The sequence below is a fragment of the Drosophila busckii genome, chromosome 2R (assembly GCF_011750605.1).
Source record: "Drosophila busckii strain San Diego stock center, stock number 13000-0081.31 chromosome 2R, ASM1175060v1, whole genome shotgun sequence".
In the NCBI taxonomy this organism is placed as follows: domain Eukaryota; kingdom Metazoa; phylum Arthropoda; class Insecta; order Diptera; family Drosophilidae; genus Drosophila; species Drosophila busckii.
The window spans coordinates 16703550-16717158 of record NC_046605.1 but is presented as its reverse complement, the minus strand read 5'-3'; the positions used below and the strand labels follow the sequence as shown (position 1 = coordinate 16717158).

General features: G+C 36.9%; 2 protein-coding genes across 2 annotated transcripts; both read left to right on the top strand.

The window, feature by feature from the left end:
* The first annotated feature begins 7085 nt into the window (after nucleotides 1–7085).
* Nucleotides 7086–8077, top strand: LOC108595842 (ficolin-2-like). The gene is made up of 2 exons (XM_033293172.1): nucleotides 7086–7687; nucleotides 7753–8077. The coding sequence occupies exons 1-2, from the start codon at nucleotides 7086–7088 to the stop codon at nucleotides 7883–7885; spliced, it is 735 nt and encodes a 244-aa protein (XP_033149063.1). The 3' UTR covers nucleotides 7886–8077.
* A 1458-nt stretch (nucleotides 8078–9535) lies between these two features.
* Nucleotides 9536–10406, top strand: LOC108595765 (ficolin-2). The gene is made up of 2 exons (XM_017981055.1): nucleotides 9536–10133; nucleotides 10201–10406. The coding sequence occupies exons 1-2, from the start codon at nucleotides 9541–9543 to the stop codon at nucleotides 10331–10333; spliced, it is 726 nt and encodes a 241-aa protein (XP_017836544.1). The 5' UTR covers nucleotides 9536–9540; the 3' UTR covers nucleotides 10334–10406.
* The last annotated feature ends 3203 nt before the right edge of the window (nucleotides 10407–13609 follow it).

Sequence of the window (13609 nt, the reverse complement as noted above, 5' to 3'; positions counted from 1 at the left end):
ACTGCGAATCAGACGATCGCCAGCCAAGCTGCTTGGTTGGCTGGTTGGTTAGTTGGGGAGCGAGGTGGTTAACTGGCAGGCCAATTGACTTGCAGGCTAAAAGCGCGCTTTGCCAACCTGTTGGACTTTGTCTGCTTAGTGGCTTTAATTCGTTTGCAGCTTGGCTGCAATGCTGTTAGTTAACTCTGGCGAGTGCAACAAACACTTTACTCACGTCTAGTCTGCAAGGTTAGTACACATAACTAGCTTAATTTGCGTGATTACCTAAAGGACAAACTGACATTATTTGTAACTTGGCATTGTATTTGAAAATTATACATAAATATGCATAGTTTATTATTTCGTTTTAAAGCTTGTAGCAATTTATGTTTGTTTGAAATGAAAACTGCTTTGCATTTTGGAAACGCAGCTGGAGCAGGAGAATTTCAAGGGTCTAGGACAAACAATAATAATAATAATTCATAGGCATAGCCTAATTTTGGCAGTGCCATCAAATTGTATAAGCCGCACAGTATTAATAATAATATTTAATTAAAATTTTATTATCTTGCCGGACTATTGCCTGGATATGGCTGTAAAAACAATAATGAAAATCTTTCTCTAAACTTGAACTAATTTTTAAAATATTAAATACTTATTGTTATTAATATTGTGAAACAGTTGAACTAGGAGTTAATTTAATTAAATTGTCCTCTACTTTCAGTTTGTCTTATTTATTATTTTAATTTTACACATGCGTTTGTTTTGCGATTAATGATACTTCTATACTTATCTAAATAAATACAACATTTTTATTATAAATAATCCTCTTGTCATTTCTTTCTTGCTCTTCCTCTCTCTCTCTCTCGCTCTATTTGCTTACTCCATTCATTGCGCTTAGTGGAATTGTTGGGAAAAGCGCCAATGCGCTTGTTATTTGCTGAGCGTATGCAAAAATTTATTAATAATCGGTTGGCTCACGCACACATATGCATAGATATATATGTACATATATCGTACATATGTACATATGACAAGCGAGGCAGCAACAAGTGGCAACCGCATGGCATTGGCTTTCACTCACGTTGCAAGCGTTGCAAGCGGACAAGCGACAGACGCCGTGTGGCGACTGTGACTGGTGCTGGAGCTGGGGCATGTTAAAGGGCAGGTAGTCCGCCGGCGAAGCTGAGAACGGTCAACGTGGCTTAAATTAACCTGCTCGACGCTCGGCCAAGGCAAGGCTGTAATTTGCTTAAAAGCAGCGAACAAATAAAGGGTTTCAATGATTCAGCCAAAGACAGTCAGTCAGACAGACAGACAGACAAACAGACATACCTACATATAGATAATGAAGCGGGCCGCAAAGCCCCGAAGCCAGGCTCCAGTGACAAGTGCATGTTGCTCGCCGACAGCTGCAGTCGCATTTTTGACTGGCCCACTCGGCAGTCATCTTCATCTCCGCCAGGCCAGGCCAGGCCAGGCCAAGTCAACATGCTTGGGCAGTCTGTGCATAACTATAATAGCTAGGGGGCATCTAGGCATGTATGTGTGTGTAGTTTTTTTTATTTTTAATTAAGCACGTGTAGCTTTTCCAACGCATTTGTCTTGATGGCGAACGACATTTGCAGCTCTTGATAATGTTATTGGTTAAGCAGCTGTACACTGTGCTACAAAGTTGCGTGGAGCAGCAAGTTTGTTGCCTAAGTCATTGCTGAAATTCAATGGAAGAAACATTAGAAATTATGCGTATTTAATTTTAATTAAATAAAACTGGAGCAGCTTATCAGCTATTTATTCAATAGAACTGCCATAATATCAAATATTTCTTGTACATTTTTTGGAAAACTGATTGAAATTCAGAATCAATTGAACGTTGTCGCTTGGCGATTGAGAGTCCCAGAGGTGGCGTTTCGTTGCGGCATTAGGCAGAAATCCATTAAAAGCTGCTCGAGAGGGCAAGCTTGAGTGCTGTGCAGAGGGTAAAGTGCCTAGTGATAAATACTCAAAGGGCCTCCAAGCGCAACGTTGATAAACAAACTGAACAGCGGCAGTGTTGGCATCTGGCCCGCTCTGGTCTGGGGCCTGGGGTCTTGAGCTGAGCTGAGCTGTGGGCTTTATCAAAAACTATGCGGCGCGCTCATGAGCAAGAAATATTTTTTATTTGTGGTATGAGCAAGTGTTGTGTGCCGCACGCAGTTGCAGCTTGCCAGCCAAGAGCCAAACAGGTTCAAACTGACCACAAACCGCACCGAAATAAGCTTTTATTTCATTTAATTTTTTTCTCGCTTTTTTGAGCATGATAAAAATTAAGTATTTATTAAATAAGCAAAGCGCAATTGCGAATTGCGTTCTTAACCCTTTTTTAAGTGCTTCCCGACGTTGGCACGATAATCATAAGGTGTGAAAAATTTATTACCACAGCGAGTGCACAATGCGAAAAATAAGTATAATATTTATTTAGATTGGCCACAGTTAATAATATCATTGCTAACTAGCGTAGCCACCCTCGTTGGCATTTAGCATAAATGATTAGAATTAATGTAAAAAGATAATATCAAGGTATTATGCTGCATAATAATAGAGCTCTACCATTGACTTAATGAACAGCGTGCAAAGCGCAAAAGCCTGTTAAATATTTATTAAATTTATGCCAATTGAGAGTTGAGCAGTTGGGCAAGCAGCAAAGTTCCGATATAGTTTCAATATTTATGCCATATACAAATGTTAGATTTCAATTACGATTACTAAACAATTAAATAAGCGTAATTATTATATAATGCATAATATAAAACATATAAAATTTTAACTTGCGATCAACAAATAGGACAAGGCTCTTTTAACTTTTAACTAATTGTTTAAATAAATTAGACCTCAATATATATACTATTATTGTTCAGATATAATACAAAACAATTGTAAATTAACTCTTACTTCAGGCTTAAAATAAAAATAAACCAATTTGCAGCAATAACAATTATTTTCATTTTTTGAACAGTTATGATTTAAGATATATAAACATTGATTTTGACAGCAACGGCGCTTGAGACATCAAATTGTTCGACTGTCAGTGGGTTTTTGTTTTGTTTGTGGGGGCTACTAAATCAAGTTTAAGCTGCGTCTGAGGTTTAAGTTCAAGGCGTGCAGATTTATGGCCTGTTAAAGTGTTCAGTTGGCAAAGTGGCAGCCAAGAACAGCAGCAGCCGCCGGAGCCGCAGCTTCAGTTGCTATACAAAGCCAAAAGGGAACGCGACAAATGACCAAAAAAGGATGCGCAAACGTTGCGCCCGCCGTATGCTCAAGTTCATAAATAAAAGATTGGCAAATGGGGCTACAAAAGGCTCAGAGGCGATCGAACAATGGGAAGCGAGCAGCAGGCATAGCACTAAAAATATGCAGACGTGACTTATTTAGGACAAATTGTTTGATTTACGTTTTTATAAGTTGTTTATAAATAATTGTTGCAGCTATAGATAGCACATAGCATACATACAATATATGTATGTATGTGTGTGTAGGAATTTCAAAGTTCTTAAGCCAGACAGCAAAGCTGAGTGAGCAAAGCTAGGCCAATATGTAAGTACTTAGACTTTATGAACTGCAAAGCAGCAGCAGCAGATGAAGAAGAAGAAGCAGCAAGTCAGTGGCGTAGCTTAACAAAAGTCGTTAACAACAATTGCTGATATATAGAAATTTCAAAAGAATTTGCTATAAACAAAGCTTATAGTTTAATTGTTGTTTTAATTCTACTGAGCAGCAGCAGAAATAAATAAGTAACATAGCTAGAAACTCTAGTTTGTATATATCAATATATTTATAATATGTATGTATATCAATGTATATAATATTTATTTATTTATTGCTTATTACTCAAAATTATAATGGCACTGCCTACGCCTATGTCTACATACTATGTCTCTCTTTATCTGTTTTGTTGTCAGTCTCATATGCTTAGCTGGTAATTTGACACCTGCGACTTATGCGCATAGCTCCACTTTGCCCCTGGCTGCCGCTGCCCCTCAGCTTGCCACAGTGGCAAGCATATCGCTTGCCCAAGCATTGAAGCGTAGCTGTTTGGCTTAGTCCCTGCCTTTAGTTAATATCAATACCGCAGTTGTTGTTGTTGTCGCACGTCTAGGAGTGCGAGTTCATTGGCATATCCTGGAGCCATCGAAGCGATCAATGCGCTCCTCGATATTATCGCTGTGTGCGCTGACAAGCAGCATTTCTTATGTTATTTAATTTATGGTTTTTTCTCTTCTTATTTTTATTTCAACTTTAATCGCTGCTTGGGCTTGTGAGTTTTGATTTTGCCTGCGCTTCGTTTAGTTTCTTCTCTTTTTTCTGAATATTTAATTTGGCCGCTGACTGTGTGACACATTTACGTATGGGGCAGGGTAAGGTAACCGTTTTGGAAGTTTGTAGTTTACGGTGGTTTCGGTATCGTCTCTCAAACGCTAGCGCTGGGGCATAATTAAAATTTATGGTTAATGCGCTATGAGTCGATTCATTAGTCGCCTGCTAGCCGCGGCTTAATTAAAAAGTTTCATAAATTTTCAACTATCGCATACACCTGTTGTGCCTTCTATAAATTCTCAGACTCAGAATGAAAAACTATAAACATAAAATCGTAGATCGTGGCGTAGAACTAAGCTAAAATGCAATAACTAAGCATGAGAGAGAGAGAGAAGAGAGGATTACAAAGTAAGATTAGTTTTAAGACGTCTCACTAATTAGTTAGCTGCAAAAGCGAGAGAAGCAACGGTTACTAAACATTAACTGAAGCTTAAGTATCTTCAATTGCAACTCGTACTGCAGCGGGCCATAAATCAAATCGATATCCTGTTGAAGTCGTTTAACGGACAAATTTCAAAAACCCTTTTAATGTAATGAATGTCACAGTGGGACGTTGCTCCTCCGTTCTGCGTTCTTGCAACTGCAACTGCAACTGCAACTGATCGGCGACAAGTGATTAGCATGCAAGACATGCTAGCCAAGTTGACAGTTGTCAAATCCACTTACGACTCTTCATGTTAAACAGTTTGTGACGAGCCTGCTGTAGAAGGATTTATTTAAGTGCGACTCCAACAGACGCACTCATCAGATACAAAGTATCTGCATAACTTGTCGCCAGACGCAGCTCATTTCTCGCCTTGGAAAATCCCGCTAAAGTTTATACCTCTAGTTTGTTTCCGCCAGCTGATTCAAAGGCTTTCGTCTTAAGTCTGTTAACTTAAACAAATAACGTAGACTCCACTTGAAATTCCCATAGTTTCCTTCTTCAGCGTAAAAACAATACAATAAACTCGGTTGCCAACTGTTCCAACATTTAAAAATAAATGTGCGTCTGTAGTATTTTATATTTCTTCCTCTTGATAAGTAGCTGCTGCTTTTTTATACACTTTGACATGTTTTGTGCCGCTTCATGATCAGCTGGGGAGGGGGAGTTCAAGCTGTCGTATACGTATTTACTTTGCAGCATATTGACACAACCGTAACAGTAACAAAGCATAACAACAACAACAACAAACATTTCAATAAGTAAAACAAGTTTTCTTTATTCAATATCATTATTTCTTCAAAACTCCGCTCGTTGCGCGTGGCAACCAACTAATGTTGAAAAATAAAGTCAAAAAGAAATAAGTTCGAATAATGAAAAGAGTTGCACATGTGCGTAGTCAGGCTGTTAGTTAGGGGACAGCATTTTATACACTCTCAACAAAATCTTCTACAATTTCGAAAATCTTATCAAAGATTGATAGTTGTCTTTTTTGTTTACTATTTTGTTAATAACTTTTGTATTGTGCATCAACACCCAAAAGTTGTGAAACATCAATACATCAATAATAAAAGGTTAATACATCAACAAGCAAAGATTGTGCTGTACATAAACTTGTTACATCAATAAGAGAAGCTTGTTTTGTACATCAATCAAAGGATGTGTTTCTTAAACTTTGAGAAGCTGATAAAAGTATAGGAATGTACGATATAAAAATTATGTGGCGAAGTTTGATAAGCCGTAGCTCAGCGAAATGGCATCCGATTTAAGAGATTCATGCCCTGTTAGACTCGTGAGATACATGAGAACAAAACTGCATTCAAACTTGGAAGAAGTCTAGGATTTTCAATACTTTTGCAAAAAAAAACGTGATGTAACCCCTGTAAATTTTTCCCAAAAATGATGCCGTCTTCATTTATTATCACTTTCTATAACTTTGAAAAGCTATATCTCAGGCAAAAAAAATCGCACAGAAGTGTTTTTAGGGTTAATTTACTCAAGAGATACTAAATAAACCTATGCTGTGGTGTTCGACCAATAAAAAATTGTTTTTGAACTAGTTATGGCAAGAAAACCAATGCTGAAGAGTAACTTTTTGTTTAATTTCAAACTTTGCGAAGCTATAACTTAGCTAAAAAAAAATCTAATCCAAATGTTTTTTACCTCTTTATGTTGATATTAACCGAAAATCAAACAAACAAGACAACTGTCTATGAAATATCAAACTTTGATAAGCAGTCAACTTGCTTCTGTTTTTAAATTAAAGCTTTGAGAAGCTGTAAAATCCGATTCAAAAGTTTGATGCATATTTAAATACATAAGAGCCTAAATAAATACTTTCTGTTTCACTTGTTCAATAAAAACACAACCCTTACTCTTATATTATTTACAAGCTTTGCAGCTCTGTATCTATTTACAAAAATTAATATACAATATTATAATTTGTTATTGGATGTTGAAAAAAGATTGGTACTGGGGATAGCCATTATTTTTCTTATTTATTTGTGGATTCATTTTCGCTTGGTACTTAGCTTAAGTAAAAACTAAAAATGCCAAAGATGTTGACTTGAACTAATAAAGTTATTTTTTCTCTGCATCCCTTAAAATGTTGCGTATATTAAACAATGAGATTGCAGATAAATAATATTTCTTTCATCTTGATAATAATAACAACGATATGATAAGAAGCAGCTGCTAAAATAATTCTGGCAAGTGCCAAAGCACTTGGCAATTGCAATCTAATCAAATCAAACAAAATTAATATTTCAAGCTGGGCAGCGCCCACTATAAAAGCACCGCATTTTGTTAGCCCAGTCAAGTTTTGGCAATAATGAGAGCTGTACAAGTATTCTTGGCCATTTTATTTGTCGCCGTGGCCGCGGCCGACGTTCAGCCAATTGAGCCCTTCAAGAGCTATCCCAACTCCTGCAAGGCAGCCAAGGCCAAGAAGGATGGCATCCGCAAGCTTCAGCTTAACAGCGGTGCACCCTTCCAAGTATTCTGTGATGCCAAAACTCCTGGAGCTGGCTGGGGTTGGTTGGTTATTCAGCGACGTGTGGATAACAGAGAGAACTTCTTTAGAAGCTGGTCCAACTATCAGCAGGGCTTTGGTGACTTGGCCGGCAATTACTTCATTGGCCTAGACTTGCTCAATGAGCTGACTTCTGATCAGCCTCAGGAGCTTTGGGTTGAGCTGCTGGATTATTCGGGACAGACTCGTTACGCTCATTACGACAATTTTGCCGTTGGCAACGAGTCTAATCTCTACACGCTGAACAAGCTGGGACTCTACACGGGCAATGCTGGCGACGCTTTGAGATACCAAGAGAACATGAAATTCAGTACCTTTGATCGTGATAATGACATGAGCCCAAAGAAAAATTGTGCATCGGAGCTGTCTGGTGCTTGGTGGTATAACGACTGCATGACCAGGTGAGCAACAAAAAAAAATATTTATATATTTAATTTTTTTTTAACACTATGCAAACCCATTTTAGCAATCTGAATGGTCTATATTTGGGCGGTGAGTACGGCAATGATCTGACTGGTCGCGGCATGGTCTGGAAGGAGTGGCTGGGCGACAACTACAGCTACAAGACTGTGAAAATGATGATACGTCCCAAGGCTTAGATGTACAAAGCAAACGAAAAAAAAACATTTTATTAAATTTTAATAATTGTTAAAAAGTTACTCAGTATCATTTATCATCATATGAGCGGCTACCGCGAAATGTTTATGAACATATTGAAGCTAAGCTATGGATATGCATTATGAATTTTAATTTAAAAATCATTACAATTAATAAGTTGGCTTTTGAAAGTTTTTAACAAATTGTCTTAATTTTTTACAATTATTTTTAAAGTAAACAAATTTACATTATTTGCTATTCTAAACTTCACAGCAAAGAATAGAAATTTTATTTAATTAGATATAATATGTCAGCTTTTAGCTCATACTGAAGATTTTATATTAATAATCTTTTATTAATCTGTAAGGCCTATTCGCAAAATTATCTTTTGAGCCGATCTGCGCAAAGTTGCGAGCGTCTACTGTATGTGGCGTACAAAAATCAGCTATTATATACATAAGTGTGTATGTATATAAACTGCAATTGCAGTTATGTACATATATATATATATATGTCTTGTCTATATAATAAAAATACATTTGTGTAATAATTTCTTAGCAAGTGTTGGAGATCCGTCGGTCTCAGACTCGTTGGCGTTTGACTTTGACAATTGATGTCTCGCACATTTGTCTTTCACTTGTTTAACTTATTGCTCTCTCTCGCTCTTTCTCACTTTTGCTCACTCTGACATACACTTACTGCTGTTGGCCAACTTCCCGTTGTGTTTGCGAGTTTTTGCTTTTGCTTTTTTGGTTTTTATGCTTGCACTTGGCCACATTGTCTACAGCATCTTCGATTCTCATCTGCCTGCTCTTCTTACTCCATCTCTATCGCTCCAACTCTCAGCCGGCCTTTTGAAGTGCGCTCGTTTTGACAAATGTATGTCATTGCTGCCTGCCATCAAACCGACACACACACGTGTCTGTGTGTGTGTGTGTGTGTGTGTGTGAGATTTTCGACTATTTATTGATGAGCTAGCGGCAACGGTAAAAACTGTTAAAGTGAACGGCATGTGGGATACAATGAGATGCACGATCAATTCAACAAATTTTACAATAGTTGATGATGAGTCGGCAAACGCGTAGAGAACCTCTTTGCAACTCAATTCGAAACTAGACTAAATGTTTGCCAAACTTAAAGAGCTTGTAATGGCTTTACGGTTGAGCAGAATTGGCCCAAAGCCCCAAAAGTATACTCCATGTGATTATAATAGAACAACAATCTTATCGCACGTTTCTTGAGCCCTAATCTTAAACTACAAGTACTTACATTTATAACTTTGGCAATTATAAAAAAAAAGTAAATAATAAATAAAGATAAAAGCAAGTTTGCAAAGCTAACGATTGCTTTGAACTTGCAACAATATGCAGCAAGTTGTTTATTTTCAGAATCTTTTAATTTTTTCGTGTACTTTAGATAAACAAAGCGGCTAAGTAATTTTTTTGCAAAACCCCCTATGATCATCAATATTGATAAGAAGCAGCTATCAAAATAATTTCTTTTGGGCTGGCAAGTGCCAAATTGATATTACTCGTGCCACTTAACACTTGCAATCTAATCAAATTAAACAAAACTATGATTCATTACTAGCTAGCGGGCACTATAAAAGCAGCGCATTGTGTTAGCCCAGTTAATTAGTCGTTAAAGTTTGGCAATTATGAAAGCTGTACAAGTGTTCTTGGCCATTTTATTTGTAGCCTTGGCTGCGGCCGACTTTCAGCCAATTGAGCCTTACAAGACCTATCCCAGCTCCTGCAAGGCAGCCAAGGCCAAGAAGGATGGCATCTACAAGATTCAGCTGAAGGGCGGCGAGCCCTTTGAGGTATATTGCGATGCCAAAACAGCTGGAGTTGGTTGGTTGGTCATACAGCGACGAGTCGATGCCAACATAAACTTCTTTAGAAACTGGTCAAGCTATCAACAGGGCTTTGGTCCATTGACCAACAGTTTCTTTATTGGTCTTAACAGACTACACAATCTGACTGCTGCTGAGCCGCAGGAGCTCTATGTGCATTTGGAGGACTTTACTGGCCAGAAGCGTTTCGCCAAATACTCTGACTTTGCCATTGGCAACGAGGCTAATCTCTATTCGCTGTACAAGCTGGGCAACTTCGCAGGCAGTGCTGGAGATGCTTTCAGCTATCAGCGGGGTATGAATTTCAGCACCTATGATCGTGATAATGACAGGAGCATTCACAATTGTGCGGCACAGTTCTCCGGTGCCTGGTGGTATAACAGCTGTATGTACAGGTGAGAGACAGAAAGAGAGAGAGAGAGAGTGATATATTGTTTTACACATTTTGTTTATACATTACAGTAATCTCAATGGACAGTACTTGGGCGGTGAGTACGGCAGAGATCTGGAGGGTCGCGGCATGGCCTGGGTGCAATGGCTGGGCATCAACTATAGCTATAAGACTGTCCAAATGATGATTCGCCCCAAGAATTAAATGTACACAGTCTAGGGAATTGTTATAAAACTTGTTCTTAAGCGCTAAGATTGTTAAATATAGAAATAGAAAGCCAGATTTTCAAGTTTCATTGATCGTATTCTAATTCTAGCTGTAGATCACATTATGTTTTAATAAAAGATCTACATATATTTGCGTAGCGTATTAATCAATATCAATATCAGATTTCGCTCACAATCGGTGTTGCAAGCTATTAATATTAATATGCAAATCGGTTTGTGCAATTAGCTAAAGTTATAAATTTATATTATATGCTTAAATTTAACAGCATTTATATAAAGGCTACTAGGCATACAAATGTCTTTAGTTGAAATAAAAGATTAGAAAGCTTAAGTATGTGAAGTATGCTTGGGATTTGATGGCCAGACAGCTGCCGCAGCTTAAGCAAGCATGCAACATTTGCCCCTTGTGGCACGTAGTAAGTATACGCCAAGTAAATTCCCCGTAAACTTTGACAGTTGTCAGCAGATACATATTCCAAAATAGAAACGCTTAATTGCAAGTATTACGTTGAAAATGATACCAATAAACAGAGCCCGAAGGCGACAAAAGTTTTCATTTCAAAATTAGAACAAATGCGACATATACACGCACTAAATATCATTATATACACACACACATACATATGTATATGCAAGTGTATGTTTAACAATTTCCACTGTGGCGACAGCTAAGAAATTTTCTTTAAAACACAACAACAAAAAAATGCCGTGAACAATTTTCGGTTCGAACATTTTGAAACATTTTAATTTTCTTTTTTGCTCCAAAACTCACATGGCCACAGACCATGGCGGCGACAAAGACATTTTCATTGCTTAAATATATACAAAATAAGGTATATTAGCTGCAGCAAGATTATAAAAAAATAAGTTCAATGTATAAAATGCTTTTATAGCCAAGGCATGCAATTATTCGTGTATCTATAAAGAAAATTGTTGAGGCCAAGCGCTAGGGTATATGCTAGTCGTTGCAGTTGTCAACTTTGGATGCACTAGGAAGTGTGGAAATATTTCAACATTCGTTTTACGAAAGAGCTCGCATCATTTCAGAACCCATCAACGGCGACACGGCGACCAAAAACCTCGGCACAATTTTCATTTAAGTCAGAAATTAAGAGATGTTATACATTTTGATGACGATGCTCTACTCTTCAAATCTCTCTCGCTCTCTCTCTCTCTCTCTCTCTCTGTATGTCTGTCTGTCTCGACCCCGAGCAAGAGATGTGTGGAGTAGCCGTGTATGGATTTGTGGATTCTTTTTTAGCGGGTGTGGGGTTATTTTAGAGTGTGTCTGTGGGTGTGTGTGCGTAGGTGTAGGCATAAGTGTGTGTACGTGGCGCTGTCAACTGCTGTTGAAAGATTTTCGTGTCTCGTTGTTTCCATGCCGCCTGCCATCGGACGACAGACACCAGTAAAATTCTTGAAAAACATTTCAAAAACTTGGAAAAAAAAAATTTGGAAAATTCTTAGCTTGCGTACGTAAAAAGATTTAGCAATAGCAATGAATTTAGTTAATTTATGGCATTATTAATGACATTTTGAAATATTAACAGAAAATAAAAAATAAAAAAAGGCAGCTAACACAGCTACGCGACATTTTATTCGACTTTTTGTTCATGCTGTTTTCTTTTGCAGTAAAAATATATAAATATATGTATATATAACATACATACATGCATATATATAAGTATCTGAAAACTTTTTCATTTTCAAGTCATGTGAGCTTAATTTCCGTTGCTTTTGAAACAAAAGGAATTTCTTTGGGTCAGTCTAAAATATGTATATACTTTGGCTAGGCCAAAGTAATAAATATGCTAAATAGTTTGACATTTGTGAATGGCACGAGCTAATCAACCTGCATAAAATGCAAATAATACTTGGAAATCGAACAAAGAAATCCAAAATCCAAATATACTTAAACAAATTTACGATTTAATCAATAGAATCTTCAGTCATAAAATGCTAAAGCGCCGCTGCTGGTGTATCTTTATCTTCTTGATTTCATTACCATATTGTTAAACTAAGTTAGAGTGCCAGTCACTAAAATACAAATACGCAAAATTTACATTAATTTGAGAACAAAGTGTAGCATATTATGCAAATATTTGCCGAGCTAGCGCTAGCTAGCCCACCTGGCAACAGAATAGACTTTAGCATATAGAGCATTATACTTATTTTATTTGGTTCAGTTATAATCAAGTACATATGCTGGCAAGTATTTTAGATAACCTTATGTCTTGGGGTCCAAGTCTGGGCCAGGGTCTGACTATATAGCTGTTATTGAGACTATCCCTGGCGCTTACTTAATTAAACGCTCTAAATTGCGCCATGTGCAAATTCTTTGCTGACAAACTTTGATCTTTTGAATTTAAAAATGATGCTGATTAGGGCTCGAGTAATTTGCTGATTAGCATGGAAAAGTACGCTTGTCAATTATTATATAGAAAATCTGTTTGCTGAATGAAATTGCTTTATTTAAAAAGTAAAAACTCAGCTGAATAAATGTGCTACATTGGAAAATTATTTTCAAACTAAATTCAAGTCCTCAGTCTAAATGCATTCTGACATTTTTATGAACACCGAATTACACACACGAGTTCTTAATACGAGAAACTAGAAAGATTTGCAACAATTTTTATAAGCACAAATTTTCTCAAGATATGTATACTCATACATAAGTCTCTAGGTATACATTGTCTAACGTATTTTAAATTTATTGCATAATTATATTAAATTTATGGCAGGCAAAATCGAAAATTTTTTTAAACAATAAACCAAAAAAAAAGTTTCACAACTTTTACCACGAGCGCTTTACCAAAATAAATCGGAATATATGTATATAATGTTTCTGACAAGGGTGTTTTAGCTTTGGTTATAGCCCACATTGCATAAACTTTTTAATGTGCTTGGGTTTGTCATTGCCAAGATGTCTCAGATCATAACCGCACAAAAAAAAAAAAGAAAACAAAAATGACATAAAAAGCAGCAACAAAAACAGCAACCAACGATTAAAAGCATATAATTTGCATAAAATCACCTGAATAGCGTTAATATTTTTAGTTTTATAATGCCAACTGATGCTCGGCATGCTCATAAAGTTCAAGATAAAGCGACAAGCAACTAAGTTTTTTTTCCGTATGTAAAACGAGACCAAACACGAAATCGAATTTGAAGAGGCAAATCGAAGATCATGCACTTAAAGAAATTTCTTACTAAACTTAAGATGTTGATCATAATCCTAATTAATTACAATATA

Coding starts and splice junctions, on each gene's coding strand:
- LOC108595842 (XM_033293172.1), top strand. CDS start 7,086: ATGAGAGCTGTACAAGTATTCTTGGCCATTTTATTTGTCGCCGTGGCC. Junction 7,688..7,752: donor TATAACGACTGCATGACCAG/GTGAGCAACAAA, acceptor AACCCATTTTAG/CAATCTGAATGGTCTATATT.
- LOC108595765 (XM_017981055.1), top strand. CDS start 9,541: ATGAAAGCTGTACAAGTGTTCTTGGCCATTTTATTTGTAGCCTTGGCT. Junction 10,134..10,200: donor TATAACAGCTGTATGTACAG/GTGAGAGACAGA, acceptor TATACATTACAG/TAATCTCAATGGACAGTACT.